This window comes from Brassica napus, chromosome A10 (assembly GCF_020379485.1).
Source record: "Brassica napus cultivar Da-Ae chromosome A10, Da-Ae, whole genome shotgun sequence".
NCBI classification, from domain to species: domain Eukaryota; kingdom Viridiplantae; phylum Streptophyta; class Magnoliopsida; order Brassicales; family Brassicaceae; genus Brassica; species Brassica napus.
Window position 1 is genome coordinate 16276388 of NC_063443.1, and position 20705 is coordinate 16297092.

Genomic DNA, 20705 nt, shown 5'->3' on the forward strand with positions numbered 1-20705 from the left:
CATTTGAACCATATAAACCAAAGAGTTACTCAACCAAGTTGGTGAAAGCTTTTAGATTTAAAACAAAAGCCGTAACGCCAAATAGAACAAAACAGACAAACAACATAAAACCGTAACGGGGAAAGAGAGGCACGTGAGAAACACGCCCCTGGAGTTATATAAATAAAGGGTGGTCCCCCCTCATTTCACTTTCAACTCAATAGTGATTCTCTTGCGGCGCGTGGGAAACGGGTGAAAGCTATGGCTAATCTTCCTCCTTCTTTCGCTTCCTCCAAGGCTTCTTCTTCCAGCAACGATCCCAAGCTCTCTCCCGTGGAGCAGTTGGTGCTCGACATCTGTGACCCTGAACTCAGGGAGAATGCTCTTCACCAGCTTGCCAAGGTCTCGTTTATTGTTTTCTCTCCACGTAATTGAACTTGCTTTTGCTTGGTGTTGATTATGAGTTCTGATCGTCTTAGGTTTTCGTTTTTTACAATCGACTTTTTTTTTATTACAAGATAAGGTTTGTTTTGGTCGTTGAATCTAGGACATGCTTTCAGATTTTTGTCGGATAGATCGTCGAATACTCTTATTGCAATTAAACAAAGCTGCATGTTTTTGATGTTTTGATGAACCGATTACTTTTGTAATAAGAAAACATATGTGTCCTGTGTTTTTGCACGTTTTTGATGTTTGATGAACTGATTACTTATGTAATAAGATAACATATGTGTCCTGTGTTTTTGCTTTGTCTTTCATTTTTTTTTTTCAGAAAAGAGAGATCTTTGATGAGTTGGCTCCGCTGTTGTGGCACTCTGTTGGTACTACCGCTGCTTTCCTTCAGGTAGATCTTGTTTCATCTTATCTTCAGTCGAAATGATTCATTCTGGTTTTCTCTGTATTGGTTAAGAGATCTAATCATTTTCAATCTCTTTCCTTTTTTTTTTCAGGAGATCATCGCAGTTTACCCTTTCCTGTCTCCTCCAACCCTGACTGCTGCTCAGTCCAACAGGGTCTGCAATGCCCTTGCGCTTTGTCAGGTGTGTCTTTTGTTTTTTTTTTGGTTGAATGACAAAGCGTTTATTCTAGGTGCAATTTAAAAGTCTCTAACCCTCCATTTTTGACATCCAGTGTATTGCTGCTCATCCTGAAACGAAAATGCCGTTCCTTAGAGGTATTACTTTTTTTTTTGAATAATCACAAGATTAGTATTTATTTGTTTATTTATTGCTGGAAATCTTATGTTTTCAATCTAAACCAAAACTGGTTTTTAATAGCCACCTTTTTTTTCTCTCTTTTTAACTGAATTTTTTTTGGTTATAATATATGCTTTTAAAGCTTAATTAAATTGCTTTTTCAAAATTACAGCTCAGATGCCATTGTACCTGTATGCTTTCTTGAAGACGTCAAGCAAGGAGAGACCCTTTGAGTACCTGCGTTTGACTAGCTTGGGTGTTATTGGTGCACTTGTCAAGGTATGTCTAGCTATTAAAACCACATTCTCCTGGCAAGTATATAATCTGAGAATTAATCAACCATTTTAACATGCTAAAACCTTTGAGTGAAGACTGTTAAGACATCACAGAATCATTGTTATTTTTTTTGTGATATTGGTGTTAGCAACAAACATTGTTCTTTTGTTTTGGTAGGTTGAGGATAGGGAAGTGATCAAGTTCCTTCTTGAAACTGAAATCATCCCATTGTGCCTCCAGACAATGGAAAGTGGCAGCGAGTTATCAAAAACTGTGAGTTTTCTCTACTTTCAGATGTTTCTTATGATTTGATTTCGGCAATGCAACAGCTTATTAGATTGATTTGTTTTTGTTATTTTCTTATGTCAGGTTGCAACCTTCATTATTCAGAAAATTTTGCTGGACAACGAAGGGCTTCGCTACATATGCGTCTGTGTGGATAGATTCTTTGCTCTGAGTCGAGTTTTGGAGAGTATGGTGACTTCACTTGCAGAAGCACCTTCTCCTAGGCTTCTAAAGCACATCGTCCGCTGTTACCTTCGCTTGACAGATAACACCAGGTGCTAATAATTAATCCCTTTACACATTCATTCAAAAAAAAAAAACAAAATCTATATACACACTTGTCCTTACACTATCCGGTTGTTTTTTTTTTTATCAAACTCAGGGCCTGCCTTGCACTCAGAGTCTACCTCCCGGATCTTCTAAGCGATACCACCTTCACCAGCTGTCTCTATGTAAGTACTCTGTCTTCTTTTATTAAACAAAGTTGTGATTTTGACTGTTTTAGCTAATCTGGTTGCTTATTTTGAAACAGGATGAACCAGCTGCAGTGCAGTGGCTGCAGCAAATGCACCACAACATCAGGGTTAAACCACCGCCAGGGCTCTAGAATTTGTTTGTAAATCAAATCGGACCCCTGATTTTTATTTTCTTGGCAAAAACTTCTATTCATTGGACCAAAATTTAAAGGGGGAGGGGGTTAAGAATTTACAGATGAGGATTATAAACTCATAACCAAAATATTTTGGATATTTTATATGTATTTGGATTACCAAACTGCCTTATGAATGTTGCAATTAATAATTATTTTAAAACTGAATCAAACAAGTTTTTGAAAGTTTTAAACATAGTGCAGATGTAGTAGATAATAGGGATGTGTCTATAATAGACAGTCAGATCTTGCAGGTAGCCTCCTGAAGAGATTGAGAGGCACAGAAGGGAGCCTGTACCTGAACCTTGGATGCCTCAGAACATAGATCCCAGCGAGCATCGCCACAACCTGAAACGGTGTAACATACAACACAACAGCAGCAATGAGACAGAAGAACACAAACAGTGTGGTTGCCCTCGGGTCTCTCCAGCTCAGCAGGGATGAAAACCTTTCTCCTTGCGTAGCTAGATCGCCCACCACTGTCTGAACTCGTCCTCCTATGCTCCTGAGCCGGTCGTACCTCATCCTGACGATCTCAGGGGATCTGGAAGTAGGGAAAGTGTCAAACTCTTCGTCGAGCTCGTCAGGGTGGACAGCGTCCGCGTGGGACAACCGCGTGTCCATGTGCGGCGGGTGCCTCGGTCTCCACCGGAAGTTCCATACCCCGATCAAGAAAAGGTACAAGAACACCGTTGGTAAGATGAGTTCCGGGTAAAGAACCAAGATTATAAAAAGAACATGAATCAGAATAGTGGTGATTGGGTTTCTCCAGTGGCATATCTGCTCAAACCACTTCCCAACAGCTACAAGACCGCTCAGAACATTCATGATTCTAAAGAAGTTGGCCTTACTCCTCCTCATGCTCCACATATGCGAGTCAACATCAAGCATGTACTCAACAACCTCTTTCCTAAGCGGCGGCTCCGCTCGGTTCAGCCTCGCGGAGACAATGTTCATCGCCTGGTGTCTCAAACTATCCAGCTGGAGAACCGATAGCGGATGAATGTAATGCATTTTAGGGAGGAGCGGCTGAGAGTACATGTGAAGCATGTTGATGACGGATAAGCAAGTGAACCTCACCGCTAACTGTATCTCGCCAGTTTTCTTGATCCCCGAAGGGTGAAAGACGAGAAGAGGATACGAATGCGTGTAGATACGGTCGGCTTCCAACGTGGAGAGACGGATCCTCACTTTCCCTATCCTCATGTCTTTCCCGCTTCCTCCAGGCATGTGTCCGTTGTCGAAGGCTCCGAACGTTATGACCGTGCAGGTGTCAAACACTTCCCATGTGTACTGCTCGTTCCACTTGGGAGCGAAGCTGTCAACGATAGTTCTCGTTCTGATCCATTTCTGACCGTACTTGGCTACGCAATACGCATCCGTTGTACCTTTACCTTCTTTGCTCTTCATAGGCATCAGTCCGTGCGCGCTGATGATCCCGACTTCGAGCAAACCGATGCTCGGTTTCCAGAGCTGTTTCGCCGTTGGTCTAAGGTCGCTGCTGTAGTGAGTTGATTCGTCTAGAACATGGTATCCCCCTTCGAGAAAGATTCTAAGATGAATCCTGCTCGCGAATTTAATCTCCTTCTTCTCTCCGTCCACCATTATATGCTTCTCTAGATTGAACCACCTGGAGTTAAGCGGCCTATGGTCTAACCTCCTCTGTACATGCTGCAACGGGACTGCACACTTGCCTAGTGTCTCATCTTTGTTCGGTGCTACCCTATCTTCAACAGCGAGAATCAACGGCTCCTCGAATGGCTCAGCAACAACGAACATTAAATCTTCATTCCACATAGGATTCAATGTTTTAGACTGCGAGATTCGAGTTCTTAGAGTCTGGTTCCCTATCATTGCCTTCACGTAGACCTCAGGGAACTTTGTTTTATCGTAAGGTATCAAATCTTGTGCCTCGATGACGTTGACTCTCACGTACCATAGCTTTGGCGAGAGATAAACCTTTGAACGGATGTTAGCAACACCTTCAGGTCCAACCGTGGCTGCGTCAGAGTGCCAAGCGTCACAAAACGCTTCATCAGCTTGTGTCCCCATCCAAACGGCTAACATGAGCTCTCCTTTAACCTTGCGTCCGTGACGATCCTCAAGCCGATACCACTGGGGAGCTAATGGACTATCAGGAGGAACTCGCTTTGGAATCTCGTTGAGATCGAACATGATCCGACCGATCAAGTCGTCCATCATGACGTCTTTGTCTTTCACTACGACCTCTAAGATTGATGCTTGGATCCTCTCTTTTGAGAAAGCGAACACTTGCTTCCACTCCGGGTTTGACTTCTTCTCGAAGTGCTTGGTCATGCCTTTGTAGTTCCCTAGCTTCACTTCCACGTAAGGATTGCAGCTACCGGTAACGTCTTTCCCTGGGAGTTCTTTGGCCTTCACGACCTGGACGTAGAGGTAATGCATCTGCTCGACCAAGTCATAAGTGCATGAGAGTTTGTCACCTGTCACAGCTCCTGCACCAATCTTTGGTGATGTCTCCTTCAGTGCAAAATCTATGTTTTGTCCCGGTTTCTGCATCTTGTCTGAATCTTGAACCTTTGTTTCTTTTGAGATCCTAGTACTTTGTAATAAGAAGCAGTTTCAGGGGAAGATGCTTTGTTTTGTTATCTTAAGACAGCCTTCTGGTAAAAACAACAACATAAAACATGAAGAATGAATCAGAGAGATTTTAACAGTTTACCTACAATGGCTAAGTTGAGATCTATACTCTTGAAATTAAAAAAGGAGATATAGTATTTTTTTTATATATTTAAAAATTAAAATGTTATTTAGGGACTCTTGTTGAAGTTTTCTCACCAAACAAGCAGCTACCAACACCAAAAATGTTGACATACATTTCCCTGTAAATAAAATATTCCTAAACAAATGTGTTTAACTTTTTGTGTTAGTTTTCTCCAAATCTGATCTAAACAAAGCTTAAAAGTATAAAAACTAGAAAGAAAAAAATTCCGATTACTTTTAAAAACAAGGAAGAGTAAACATGAAGATCCATTATGTAAGTCAAGAAAAGAATCTAGTCTTTGAGAGACAAGTAAACCCCACAAGAAATGTTTTGTTTTCATGTCTTTTACTCTTCACTTTCACTCTTCACTTTCACTGTTACCTGAGCAATTTATCAATTTACCTGATTCAAACCAAACACTACGACTACACATATATAAAATAGACAAATAATAACTAGTTACAAGAAAAAAAAAAGATCAAGACATGGGTCAGGTAATGTACCTCAACGGATCTAATGAAGAATAGAGAGATTAACTTTGAAATACAATTTTTTTGTAATGAAAAGTTTAAAAGAAAAAGAAGATGTTGAAAATGAGATGGCAAAGCAGAGAGTGAGAGTGAGCTTTCCTAGAGAGGTGGTGAATGGAGAAGAGAGTGTACAGTGGGGAAATAGAATATATGGGGACATGTGGGTTGCTAAGATCTGCTGCTCTTAGTGGACCTACTCTGCTCTTTTGACCTCTTCTTTCACCTTTTAAATTTTCTTAATTTTTAAGTTTTGTTTTTCACTTTATTAGTTTATTTCTTATTAATGCATTTAATATTTGAGTGTTATAACTTATATGAAATCAATGTTTGTCTAACTTGTTTGTTTTCTTGTCCACGGCTTTGTTTCGTTGCACGGAAATATGCTTTCTGTCTACGAACATAATTTTAACATGCAACGTTTTACTTTTACAGAGTTTTCAAACATTTTATTTCTGTAATTTATTTAGTACTATTAAATTTTGATTAAATGGTACCAGCTGACTATTATTTTTATTTTTATTTATGTGCATCAAATTTACATCACAGATTCTTTTACTTTCGGATGGTGGAGGGCCAGACTATTTACTATTTGGTGCACATAAATTTCGGATGGTGATGTAAACGATAAAAAAAAGTTTTATGAAAAAAAATTGATAGTAAATAGTTACTTTCAGAACGGATCAATCCACTGCAGCCTAGTCTGGCTCTATTTTTTTTATCGTTTCACACTGAAAAACAGTAAACTTCGACTACAGATGTGCAATATTTTTTTTGAAACACAAACTTTCATTAAACTCAAATGCAAATGCTACAAAGCCAAGAGAGAATTAAACATCTTCTTGTGGACAATTCATGAACTACAATAACAATTAAAAATAGACATGATAAATCTTCATATGAAGTTGACAGCGAATTCAATACCAAGTTTGAATGCGTCGATAAAGCTTCCACGACAAAGTCGGACAGCTGAGAGATAGTCACAAGTGACGTTGAGAGACAGTCCTCACCAACGAGAAAAACCGAAGTAGTCTCGATTGCACCTTCAGGCCCCGTACGGACCGCTCCACAAGGTAACAAACCGGTGAGTAAACTGCAACTAAAACTCGGAAAAGAAACCGATAAATTTTCTCCAATCATAGAAGGGAGACATGGTAGTGAAGTTCTCTCCACAACAGAAGAGGAGGTGAGAGTAGTGCGCCGAAAAACTGACCTTACTAGCTTTTGATGGCTCAGAGCTGGACGCCGGAGTGGATTCCCACCTACATCGGACGCCATTTTCATAAACAGATGGTTCAAAACTGGACGCCGGAGTGGATTCCCACCTACATCGGACGCCAAATTTACAAACCGTTGTAATAGAAGGTATGTTTGCGGTGGTTGGTGGCATGGATCTTCAGGTGATCGTTTTAAACCGAGTTTAAACTGTCTTAAGGGTGGAGGAGGCCAGGCATGGATGATGGAGTGGGGAAAAGGGATGTCGCTGGAGGATGCTTGTCTTCTCAAACTTATAAGGAATAGATCTGGTCGTCGGAGTGGAGTCCCACCTACATCGATCGCCGGATTAGCGTAAATTGTTGAGAGCGGAGCAGGTGAATTGACGCTAGACCCAACTCTTGTGAGACTCAAACCATCTAACGAGACAACAAAAACTTCAAGAGTCCTCGGCTTGAGTATAGTTGAAACGAAGAGGTTCCACGAAAGAGCCACTGAGGGATGAGAGACCGACAGAACCAGAAGGTTCTTGGGATCTGCCAAAACGAGCTCGAGTTGGGAGATGAACGGCACAATGACGGTGAAGGTTTTGGATTGTGTATAGGTCGGAGGGAGAGCACGTTCTTCGCCGCAATAGGAGAGACAGCCACCACCGCAAGATGTTAACGGCATGGAGATGGTGGTCGAGCTTCGTGAATCCCAGTCTGGTCGAAGGGTAAGAGCACATACACATGTACATGTTACCAGATCCGATCGATAAGAATAGTGAAAGCCCATAAGTGGAAAATGGATACCATCCACAGATCTATACTCCAAGAGCAGTTGAAAAGCAGAGCCAACAACGTGAACATATTCTAAATCGAGACATGTTTGGGGAGAGGGGAGGTCACCGGAGCTTGTCTCCGATAACCTGAGAGCAGCAGTGGCGAGAGAGTCCTCTCGATTCGATTTTGGAGAGACGACCCACCAGCTACGGCGAGACGCCGTGAGGACTGTGAAGAAGACGAGAATCCGAGGTGCTTATCTCCGGTAAAAGATCTGTTGAGAGTCCCTTCCTCCGCTGAGCATAACGTTACGAACTCGTATCAAAAGAGGAACGAAGTGAGCAATGGACAAAGAGATAACGGTAGAGAGAAGCAGCGTTGTCAAGGGTGGCCAGCGCCGGCGAGAAAACGCATCACCGGCGCCAGAAATCATGGATCTGCGAAGCGTCTCGACTCCCGTGCCTGGGAGTGTTTTTCAAAATTCAAAGAATGTTTTGTTTTTTGATATGCAACCAAGTACAGATGTGCAATAATTTTTCACTAAATTTTAGAAAACCTTTGTCTATATCTATTATGACGTGCAACATACATGTGTAGATTATAGCTGCGTAACATAAACCACCTAAGAGGCTAAGCATCTAAACACAATCCTTTTAGCTATTTTCATAAAACTTTTGTTCTTATTTTCTTTCTCCCAATGTACACGAGGAGTTGATTTCTTCAAGTTTGTACAATGAAGTACAGATTGTATGTTTCATCTCTAAAGCTGAACAATGGTGACAACACAAAGTTCCTCTGTGTACCGCTCATCACGAAACTCATGGGGTTGTATTGACTCATTCCTTTCCTCAACCTAAAGCTTGCTGCCTGTTTACACTTCTCACCAGTTGCATCCGAATCACATTTGAGCTTCAGTTTCATTCCGGCCTTTAGGGTTTTATCGCTGTAAACAAAACAACTTTTTTTCCTCTCTAGCCTTAAGGAAACGCTCCCTAGCTTCTATTAAATACTCGTTTACAATTTTCTTATGTTTGAGATTTTAGAAAAGGACAATTACTATTTACTATCAATTTTTTTTACAATTATATTTTCTTAGAAAAGGAAATAAGTATAAATTAACTATTTGATAAATACTTTTTTTTTTGAAAAAGTAGAGAAAATACTATTAAATAATCTTTTACATTTATCTTTTCTTTAGGTGGTGTTATTCAATCATGTATTTTAATAGAGTTTAAATTTAAACACAGTCCACTTTTATTCAAATGATGATTCTAAATTCTATTTTAAAATCTAGTATTATTCAGTGAATGATTTAAATCCCGTCTTTAAAATCTAGTGTTATTCAACTTTCAATGATTTTAAAGTTCTTTGTATTTTAAATTGATTTCAAATCATCTCTTATAGATTCTTATGAACAAATAAATTATTTCAAAATCTGAGGTCTACTGCAGAGATTATAGAATCCATCAACTTAAAACTTTAAAATTTGATAAATTATAAAACATTAATAACTGATTAAAAATCAGTGATTGAATAACACCCCTAAGGATTTTATAAAAGGAAATTAGTATTAAATAAATTAGTTTACAGATCTTTTTGTCTTTAGGATTTTTAAAAAGGACATTTTGTAGAAACAATTACTATTAAATAATTTTTAATTACTATTAATTAAGGAAATATGACATTTTTTGCTTGATCTATCTATACTATTATTTGCGAAGTAAGTTTTTGGAATAGAGCTCTCGCGTTAAAAGTTAGAGTGGTTAATATCGTTTATACCCTTAATGAATAAAATGTATAAATAAATTAAAAATTAAAAACGAAATTTTAATTGATTTTGATTAGATAATTGATTATTATTAAGAATAGTAAGAATTATCTAAAATCTGAAAATATAATTTAAAAAAGAGATAACTTATGTATATATTGTATTGTTATCTGAAAAAGTCTTTAAGTGAAAAGTTAAAAACATAAATTCTATAACTAAATATTAATTAAATAAAATTATTAATTATATAAGTAAAAATAAAATATTGAATTATCCAAAATCTAAAAATATAATTCAAAAAGATAATTTCTATATATATATTGTATTGTTATCTGAAAAAATATTTTAGTAAAACGTTAAAAACATAAATTATGTAATTAAATATCAATCAAACAATTTTTTTAATTATATAATTTAAAACTATTATTTGCGAAGTAAATAATACTTTTTACTCTTTAATATTATTGAACGTGTTAATTATTTCTTAATACATAGTAGATAAAACAAATAAAAAACACACACATTACGATATGGACGCTATATTATCATCAAAGCAATTTTTACCATATGTACCTCATCCTCTGATAATTTATAAAGTAGCAACGAATCTATGAGTTCAGCAAATTTGCAATTACCTACTTCAGAATTTTAAATATATAAACAATCAACAGTAGTGTGTTGAATATTATATTTACATGATTTAAAAGCCTTTACAAATTTTTATTTTTAAACATACACCAAAATTTTTATAAAAGTAAATATTCATTCAGCTTCTCAACCACTTCAAATACTACCAACGCCAAAAAAATTTAATCAAGTGCACGAAAACTATAATATATTTAAAACTACAATAAATACATTAGTTAATGAAAAATCATTTTTAAAAAATATTATGGATGCATACATAAATGTTAAGAGAACTGTATAAAAGGATTTAAAAGTAACAATAACTTGAAGAACAAAATGTATAAGACTGAGAATATTTATGATTTGTGGTCTAAGATATATTTAACTTATTGTCACAAAAAAACTTAATAAAAAATAAATATTTTGTTTTAAGAACATTAAAAATCACGTTAAAATTTTTAACATTTTAAGAAAAATTATGAATCAATAATACTAAAATAAAATTTTATCCGAAAAACTCATCACTAAATACATAAACTAAAAAACAAACAAACCCTAAACCCTATAATCCTAAGCATTATTCTAAACCAAACATTAAACCCAACATAAACTAAACGCTAAACTTTTCCTACTACCTAAACCCTAAATCCTACCTAACCCTACCTAAACCCTATCTAACCCTAAACCCTACATAAACCTAACCTAATCCCTAAACCCTTCATACTACCTAAATCCTAAACCTATCTAACCGTAAACCTACTTAACCCTAAACGTAAACCCTAACTAACCCTAAACCCTATTTAACCCTAACCCTATTTAACCCTAAACCCTACCTAACCCTAAACCCTTTCTAACCCTAAAACCCTACCTAAAACCTAACCCTAAACCTACCTAACCCTAACCTTAAACCCTACCTAACCCTAAATCCTATTAACCCTAACCCTACATAACCCTACTAACCCTACCTAACCTAAAACCTTCCTAACCCTAAACCCTTTCTAGCCCTAAACCCTACCTATCCCTAAACCCTACTAACCTTAAACCCTACTAACCCTAAACTCTTTCTAACCCTAAACCCTACCTAACCCTAAACCCTACCTAATTCTGAACCCTACCTAACCCTAAACCCTACCTAACCCTAAACCCTACCAACCCTAAACCCTACCTAACCTAAACCCTACCTAACCCTAAAACCTTTCTAAGCCTAAGCCCTTTCTAGCCCTAAACCCTACTTAACCCAAAACCCTACTAACCCTAAACCCTACCTAATTCTAAACCCTACCTAACCCTAAACCCTATCTAACCCTAAACCCTACCTACTCTAAACCCTTTCTAACCCTAAACCCTACCTAACCCTAAACCTGATCTAACCCTAAACCCTGCCTAACCATAAACCCTTCCTAACCCTAAACCTTACCTAACCCTTAACCCCTTCTAACCCTAAACCTAACCTAACCCTAAACCCTGCCTAACCCTAAACCCTTTCTAACCCTAAACCCTTTCTAACCCTAAACCATGCTAACCCTAAACCCTACCTAATTCTAAACCCTACCTAACCCTAACCCTACATAACCCTAAACCCTACTAACCCTAAACCCTACCTAACCCTAAACCCTACCTAGCCCTAAACCCTACCTAGCCCTAAACCCTACCTAACTCTAAACCCTACCTAACCCTAAACCATACTAACCTTAAACCCTACCTAACCCTAAACCCTTCCTAACCCTAAACCCTTCCTAACCCTAAATACCCTACTTAACCCTAAACCCTTTCTAACCCTAACTCCTACCTAACCCTAAACCCTGCTAACCCTAAACCCTGCCTAAACCTAACCCTACCTAAACCTAACCATAAATCTCATCTAACGCTAAAACTCTACCAACCATAAACACTAAAAAATAATCTCAAAACTTAAAGCTAAAAAAAACCTAAACTCCACCGCTATGTAATTTTTTGTTGTGATATTCAAATAACAAATTACATAGCGGATTTTAAATCTTACATCCATTATTTTAATTGCTAAAATATTTTGAAAGTTGTATCTTATGAATAAAAAATGTAAATTATATTTTAATAACGTTAAATTTTGTTAAAATAGAATGAAAAACTATTATCATAAATAAATAAAAAAATTTGATGAAATTTAAAAATCTTCGGATCAATAACAATTAATTAGTAATATTTCAAAAACCCTTAAACTATTATAGCAGTAGAATCTCAAAAAAAAAAAAATTAAAGTTCTCAAACATTTATTTGCCGATAACCATCCTTAAATCTTTGCTCATTCAGAAATATATATATATATATATATACATATTTATATATTCGAGAGTAAACAATGCACAGATGATACTAAATTGACCGCAAGAATTCTTTTTAGAAAACACAATATAACTAGTATAGTATACAAAGAACTTTTCGATAATTTATGAAAATGTTTAAGCCCGCTTCACGGACAAAACATCGCGGACAAAACACCTAGGTGTTCTTATTTATATAACTAAATATTAGTCAAATAAAATTCTTAATTATATAATTAAAAAGAAAATATTGAATTAACCAAAATCTAAAAATATAATTTTAAAAAAAAAGATAATTTCTATATATATATTGTATTGTTATCTGAAAAAGTATTTTAGTAAGAAGTTAAAAACATAAATTATATAATTAAATATTAATCGAATAAATTTAATTAAGTTTTTGGAATCGAGCTCTCGCGTTAAAAGTTAGAGTGGTTAATATCGTTTATACCCTTAATGAATATAATGTATAACTAAATTGAAAAATAAATTTGAAATTTTAATTTATTTGAATAGATAATTGATTAAAATTAATAATAGTAAGAATTATCCAAAATCTGAAAATATAATTTTAAAAAGAGATAATTATGTATATATTGTATTGTTATCTGAAAAAATCTTTTAGTAAAAAATTAAAAACATGAATTATATAACTAAATATTAATCAAATAAAATTCTTAATTATATAATTAAAAAGAAAATATTGAATTAACCAAAATCTAAAAATATAATTAAAAAAGAAGATAATTTCTATATATATATATATTGTATTGTTATCTGAAAAAGTATTTTAGTAAAAAGTTAAAAACATAAATTATATAATTAAATATTTGAATAAATTTTTTATTAAAATTTTAAATATAGTGTACAAAGAAGTTTTTAAAAATTATGAAAATGTTTAAGTCCGCATCGCGGTCAAAACACCTAGTCATATATTATATATATATGTGTATATCGTGAGAAGAAATTAAGAAAACAGAAAACCTAAAAGATGGACCCAAAAGAGAAGAGACAAAAGCTTAGCACACCAGAACTCGAAAGCCAATCTCTCTCAAAGAAGGATGTGGCAATCACAAGTGCCTCTTTAAACTCAGAGGTTGATGTGGGAGAAGCGATGAAGAAGCAAAACGACGTCGCTATGTTCCTTGCAGAGAAAGTAATCTCTGCCCTAGCCAGAAACTCTAACTTCGTCTTCTCTCCTGCATCAATCAGCGCCGTTCTAACCATGGTCGCCGTTACCTCCGAAACAGAAACACTCAGATCATTCATCTTCTCCATCCTTAGCTCATCCTCTATCGATGAGCTCAACGCTGTTTTCCATGAAGTAGCAAACACCGTCCTCGTCGATGGAAGTGAGAACGGTGGCCCTAAGATCTCGGCCGTTAATGGAGTGTGGATGGAGCAGTCCCTATCTGTTAGCCCCTCCAAGAAAGATGTCTTTCAGAATTTATTCAAAGCTGCTTTTGCTCAAGTTGATTTTAGATTCAAGGTTTGTTTCTAGTTTCAACGATTTCTCTAGTTATCCCTTTATATATTACTTAATATCCTTTAGAATTCCCGATGTGCGATCCTTCTTCTAGGACAAGAGCTGCTGATTAGCTTTTCTTGCTTTGCCATACAATTTTCTGATAAGTTAGCCTTTATATTTGTGCGATTTGAAACAGAGTGAACAAGTGCGTATGGAGGTGAATGAGTGGGCTTCACGTCACACCAATGCTCTCATCCAAAACATGCTTCCTCCTACTTCTGTTAGAAGTGACATCGACTGGATTTATGGAAACGCAATCTACTTCAAAGGAGCCTGGAAAAACAAATTCCCCAAGTCTGAGACAAGTGAGGAAGAGTTTTACCATGTCGACGGCACATCAGTCTCTGTGCCGTTCATGACCACAACCTTTAGGATGCAATACGTAAGGGAATACGATGATTTCAAGGTTCTTAAACTCTCGTTTCAACGAGGCCGTGATACCAACCGCCTATTCTCAATGTATTTCTATCTCCCGGACGAGAAGGATGGACTAGAGAATCTGGTGAAGAGAATGGCATCTACCCCTGGATTCTTGGATAGTCACATTCCCAGTGAAAAAGTTCGTGTTGGTGAATTCAGAATCCCAAAGTTTAAGATCGAATTCGGTTTTGAGGCTTCCAAGGCTTTCAATGAATTGGAGCTGGAATCGGTTGAACTGCACCATAAAGCTTTGGTCGAGATCGATGAAGATGGTGCAGAAGCTGCGGCTGTTACTATTAAAGGAGGCCGCAGAGGTAGAAGAGGCTTCAGCACTGTGAGGTTGATAGATTTTGTGGCTGATCATCCGTTTCTTTTTTTAATAAAAGAAGACATAACTAGAACCGTTATGTTCGTTGGTCAAATCTTTGATCCTACCAAAACTTCTTCCGCTTAAGACAGGATTGCAGTTTGCTTTTGTTTTAGATTTTGTTTTAATGAAATTGCAACTTGGAGCCCATATTGATTTTCGGGTGTTGATTTAGATTTTTTTTTTGAACTTTTTTATTTAGATGTTGCATTACAAAGAATATTGAAAAGGTGCATGTGTTTATTTTTTCATTTTAATTAATTTTTGTTTAAAGATCTTAATCACGTGGAGATTTGTTGAGAGTAAATTGGTTGGCAAGGAAATATACAAACTTGTTGAGATTTTCTTAACTGGTCTACAGTTAAATAACCTTTTGAATTCAATTTTTCTTTGATGATTCATGGTAACAAATTAAATAACAATTTGAGTTAGAAAATAATAATTAGAACAATCGCACATAAGTTAATAAATTAACATAGGCAATAATTTACCTACAACAGCATAACCAATTTTATATGTCGATAAGAATAAACACACATAAGCATAATAGTCACTTTAACTTTCCCATTAAATTAGGTACAACATCGTAACATCTATATGTACAAATGCCTAACTAACGTAGCATGACAATTATGTTTTTTTTTAAATCAACAGCAGTTTAATGTGAAGATCAGGATATCTAGTTATTTATTCAACATGTGACATCCAAAAAAAAAAGAAGAAGAAGACGCAAAATGTAAAAGAACATGCAGAAAAACTCACCTAATATTTTTCTTGTATCTCTTATTATGTTCGGTGTCAAAATATGAGAAGTGACAAAATAGGAGAGAACTTAATCATATATATGTTCATAATTATAGTTCTTTTTGGTTTATGATTTTTACAAAGAAAATTTTAATTCTAAATAAAATAGATTATAAAAATAGAAGGTTTTGCATTTTTTTTTGTATAAATCCTAACAAAAAGAAAATTTTCAAAACTTATTCAATAGTAATTTTTTAAAAAGAATTTGATGACAAACATGATACTAAAAAACTGTTTAATTAACAAAAATCAACAATTAGAATATTGTCGTGATTGGTCTTTATATGTGTTTGGTCATACGAAAATCAAAACACATGTTTGATATATATTTTCGTGTTTGGTCGTACAAAATAGATTATTATTATTGGCCCCGTAAATGATTTTTATATGTGTTTGGACAAAAAAAAACAAGTTTCGTCGTCATCTTATTACAATTTTGTAATAACAATAAAACACCTATACGAAAAATTACAAATCCAAAGTGAAAAACTAGGAAAATTACTTGAAATTCTATAACTTGGATACCACTTTTTTAATATTACTCTTCAAGAAAAAATATTGTTAACATTTAAATTTAGGAGTTGGTGATTATTGATTAGGATTCAGTATATATGGACGAGGTTGGGTGTATAAAATTTCCAAATGATATTATAATATGATATGGAATTTCATATCATATATTTTATTTAGCCTTAAATATAAAGTTGATAATCCACATATGCATTATGATTATTAAATATATATATTAACTGGAAATGATGTGGGAAAACGACTTCTTATTTCTAAAATAAATCTCAATATATGCAAAAAGAATCTTAAAATGCAACGTTGGTTTTAGTGCACATATGCGAGTCATAATTAGATCTCAATAGATTTTTTTTTGTTTGGATTATTTTTAGCTAACATTCCTTTTTATGATGATCAATAAATTTAACATTCTATAAAAAAAAAATCCTAAAACTATTATAAATAATTTATTACTTTTATGCTCTTTATAAACTTAAAACATCAAACAAAACGCTTGAATTATATATATAGCTTTGCCTCTTTCAAAAGGCTAGTTACAACATGAACATAATGTATTAACGTAACAGTGTGTAATAAACATATCCCAAATCAAGCTTTTGATTACCCCAAATCACTTCTTAATGATTTGATTAAATTATTTCCGACACTTCCCGAGAGGCTTTCCACAGAGACAGCTATTGTAAGCAAACGACGTCGCTTCCAGATGATCGAAAGGAGATCCTGTCGGAATCTTCCCACAAAGATGGTTATGGCTCACGTCAAGGTGGCCTATAAACGACGCCGTCGTGATACTCCCCGGAATCGCTCCCTGCAGACGGTTGTTCGAAAGATCCAGCACCGTGAAGTACGACCTCGGCCCGAACGTGTTCGGTATCTTTCCCGCGAGAAGGTTCCCGCTCAAATTCAAATTCGAGATCGACGAGTTCATCAGAGTCCCCGGAATGGCCCCGGAGATCAAATTCCCGTCGAGATTAAGCGTCGCGAGCACCGACATTTTCCCCATCGAAGCCGGGATTGTACCGGTGATTCGGTTCATCCCGAGCTCAAGATCCGCGAGCCGGTAGATCCGGGTCAAAGATTCGGGTATTTGACCCGAGAGTTTGTTACCGGTTAACAGCACGCGACTCAGCATCTTTAACCGGCCGATGTCTCCCGGTATGACTCCGTAGAGATTGTTGTTCATAAGATCCAGATGCGCTAACATCGTCAGTCTCGTGATCGACGGAGGAATCCCACCGGATAATTTATTATCGGCGAGATTCAGCACTCTCAGCTTCATCAGCTTCCCGATACTCGCCGGAATCACGCCGGAGATTTTATTCCCGACGAGATCTAAATGTCGCATGGCAAGGAGATTCGTGACGCAGCTCGGAATCACGCCGGAGATTCCTTCCCAGTCGGCGATGATGATCCCGGAGAGGTGAGTGAGTTTGCATATCGCCGGCGAGATGGTGCCGGTCATGAACCCCTTCCGTTTCGCCCGCTGGAAAATCGGCTCCTCCGATACTCCACGGAGGGTGATGCCGGAGACTCGGCGGCTTTTGGGATCGCAGCTCACACCGTACCAGCCTTTGCAGCAGTCTTGGCCTTTCCACGTCTTGAACACGCCAATGTATGGCTCGTTGAGCTTTGATCGGAACTCGAGAAGCGCAGCTCGCTCGGAGGGTAGACAAGCTTGAACCACCGTGGGGGCACCTGCGAGGAGTAATACGACGACGTTGATCAGTACAATCACTAAGGCCTTCTTAGCATCCACCATGGCTCCCGTTTACAAGAGTGACTATAGAAAGAAAGATATATCTCCAAGAATCTTGGTGTGATGTGTTTACGAGCTTACATAGGTTTTGACATGGAAGGGACTTAACTACGATGGTGTTGTACTTATAGTCATACAGTCTTCAGATGGACGAGGAAAATTTATTTTTGCTTGCTTCGTCGAACCTTCTCATATATTGCCACGTCACATCTTTTGCATGCTTTCTAATCTAATTAATGTTGCGTCATTAGTAGATCACTAATTGTTAAAAAGTAATATTCTCTCTTCTCTCCGTTCCTAGAGATATAAATTCATAATTTTTAATAAAATATATTAAAATCTAGCTATAAATTCATAATTTTTTTGTAATTTTATATTTCTTATATTTTTAAACCAATAAAATTTTAAGAAATGCAATTAATATTCTTAAACTTCATAATTTTTCATTATTAGTTGATAAAAATTTCATTGAAAATATAAAATATGTATTTTTTTGAAACAAAAGTTTTCTCTAGAATATAGATCTTTTAGAAACGGAGTGAGTAACCACAACCATTACCACTCGCCCGAGACCAGCTAATAAAAATAACCACAACCATTACCCAGACCTCACAGTGGATTCCCTCATTGATCCTACTACGCGGAACTGGAATTTGCAGGCACTTCGGGATCTTGTGGACCCACAGGATGTGAAACTTATAGAAAGCATACCACTGAGCAGAATTCAGATAGTAGATAGAGCTGGATGGCACTTCACAAACAATGGAAGATATACGGTCAAATCCGGTTATCAGGTTGAGCGGGTTTACCCAGACAGGGAACGATCACCAGTGATGTTTGGACCCACAGTAGATATATTGAAGTCATTCTGTTGGAAAATTCGTTGTCCACCAAAGCTAAAACATTTCCTTTGGCAATTGGTAACAGGGTGTGTAGCAGTCAAGAAAAATTTGCAAGCGCGAGGGTTAACTGGTGATATACGTTGTGCAAGATGCGGAGCTGACGAGGAATCAATAAATCATGTGTTTTTTGAATGTCCTCCAGCAATTCAGGTATGGGCTCTCTCACAGATACCATCAAATCCGGCTACTTTCCCAACAAAGTCTTTATTTACAAATATGGATCATCTTTTCTGGAGAGTCTCCCCGCAATTAGAGGATCATCAGTTTGCATGGATACTATGGTATATTTGGAAAGGAAGGAATAATAAAGTATTTAGCAATTTGGATATTGATCCTAGGGATACACTCAAATTGGCAGAAACGGAATCGACACTTTGGGCAGAAGCGCAGGCAGTAAAAGAACAGAGAATAGCTCCACAGGTCGAGGTGGTATCTTTACCAGAGATTCCAGGTAGATGGTGTTTCACAGATGGGTCTTGGAAGGAGAATGATAATTTTTCTGGACAGGGTTGGTTTAGTACTTTAGAAGGGTATGCCGGTTTGATGGGAGCGCGTAATGTTCGGCCTAGTCTTTCGCCTCTCCATGCGGAGATAGAAGCACTACTCTGGGCAATGGAATGTATGAGGAATTTACGTCAATTTCAGGTCACGTTTGTAACCGACTGTTCTCAATTGGTGAAGATGGTTTCGGAACCAGAAGAATGGCCAGCTTTTGCAAGTTATTTGGAAGATATTAAAGTACTGAAAGAAAGTTTCCTCCGATCAGAGATTATTCATGTATCACGAACGCAAAACTCAAAGGCGGACAGACTAGCACGCAGTGCCAGACAGCAACCGTCTTTTGTCGTTCATATGGATCAATATCTCCCGATTTGGTTTACAGAGTCTGTATGAGTCTGTATAAGCTGATGACAAAAAAAAAAAAAAAAAAAAAAAAGAAACGGAGTGAGTATATACTTATGTTCTTGTTTCTGTCACCTGGTTGTACTAAATAATCAAAAATAGTTCCAAGATATAGATTGGATATATAAGTAGTTAGTACTAACAACATGGTTTTGTTGTAAATCCCGGTATAGTTTGAGCTAGGTTTCTCAAAATTCATCGTCGGCCCTAAAAAGGGAAGAGGTTTGGAGACAGCTAGAGTAAACGTGATACAGAGATTTGGCAGTTGTTTAATGGGGGATTTAGAAGGAAGTGAGATCAGTCAGAAGTGCGACACTAATGGAATTGACATTATTCGAAATATAACTCATGTGCACGTATGTGCTTGAGTTCTTCATTTCCATTTACTTATATAGCTCACAGACTCACAGTAACATTCGATACAATTTAGCTCAAAGCTCAAAGCATAAAAATACTCTTCCGACTTCTATCATCTGATTGTAAATTCAGAATTTCGCTAGCTCTAAGAAGTTTTATATGTTCGAAATGTAGTCGGCGTTGTAACGTTAGGCAAATGGCAGGCAAAACAAATCTCCGGCGTCTACTAAGACATGCCCCTCGTTATTACGTTTACGTAAACTATATAATCTCAATTCGAAAACAATCTTACCGCTCTAGACGCCCACCTGTAGGAGTAGACGTTCGTTCGCCATCTAATTATTTTATAACCGAAAAAAATGATTCATAGTTCGATTGTTGAAATACTAACATGACTTATGATAACAATCATTATTCAAGTTTATGAAATGATCTAAAAATAATTACTTTTTGCCGGTTATAATGTACTTACATGTTTTGTTGACGTGAAGATGGGAAACTTGTGGGAAATATATACATAAATTAGTACTCAAAATGAAGGTAGTATCCAGGGGAGGAAAGACAAATTTTCCGAAGGACTAGGACATATCACGTTTCTAAACAACTGTCTTTATGACTCTTTTTTTTGTACACCACTCTCTTTATGACTCTTACAATATTGTATATGTATATGATAATAATTTTATACTTTTTCGATGTTAGATATTCAGCAGACAAGTCTAATAAAAAAAATATGGCAATCAAAACAAAGTTTATTGATTTCAAATAAGCAGAAAGGTACATTCAAACGGGAATATTAATCCCCAAATCT

General features: G+C 36.5%; 4 protein-coding genes across 5 annotated transcripts; 2 read left to right on the plus strand and 2 right to left on the minus strand.

The window, feature by feature from the left end:
* The first annotated feature begins 104 nt into the window (after window positions 1–104).
* Window positions 105–2540, plus strand: LOC106372381 (CCR4-NOT transcription complex subunit 9). The gene is made up of 9 exons (XM_013812581.3): window positions 105–381; window positions 752–823; window positions 930–1019; window positions 1111–1153; window positions 1348–1454; window positions 1629–1724; window positions 1821–2011; window positions 2119–2188; window positions 2269–2540. Exons 1-9 carry the CDS (start codon window positions 241–243, stop codon window positions 2341–2343), a joined length of 885 nt encoding a protein of 294 aa, XP_013668035.1. The 5' UTR covers window positions 105–240; the 3' UTR covers window positions 2344–2540.
* On the minus strand, window positions 2488–6166 carry LOC106372380 (FT-interacting protein 3-like). 2 transcript variants are annotated; one of them, XM_048742368.1, is made up of 3 exons: window positions 5632–6166; window positions 5203–5509; window positions 2488–5027 (listed from the first exon to the last, which is right to left on the minus strand). In XM_048742368.1, exon 3 carries the CDS (start codon window positions 4921–4923, stop codon window positions 2614–2616), a length of 2310 nt encoding a protein of 769 aa, XP_048598325.1. In that variant the 5' UTR covers window positions 4924–5027; window positions 5203–5509; window positions 5632–6166; the 3' UTR covers window positions 2488–2613. The 2 variants fall into 2 exon arrangements, with proteins under 2 accessions (XP_048598325.1, XP_048598324.1); XM_048742367.1 differs by lacking the exon at window positions 5203–5509.
* A 6975-nt stretch (window positions 6167–13141) lies between these two features.
* On the plus strand, window positions 13142–15384 carry LOC106370641 (probable non-inhibitory serpin-Z5). Its single transcript, XM_013810638.2, has 2 exons — window positions 13142–13818; window positions 13994–15384. Exons 1-2 carry the CDS (start codon window positions 13321–13323, stop codon window positions 14729–14731), a joined length of 1236 nt encoding a protein of 411 aa, XP_013666092.1. The 5' UTR covers window positions 13142–13320; the 3' UTR covers window positions 14732–15384.
* A 40-nt stretch (window positions 15385–15424) lies between these two features.
* On the minus strand, window positions 15425–17806 carry LOC106370640 (DNA damage-repair/toleration protein DRT100). The gene has a single exon (XM_013810637.3). It carries the CDS (start codon window positions 17733–17735, stop codon window positions 16611–16613), a length of 1125 nt encoding a protein of 374 aa, XP_013666091.1. The 5' UTR covers window positions 17736–17806; the 3' UTR covers window positions 15425–16610.
* Between the last annotated feature and the right edge of the window lie 2899 nt (window positions 17807–20705).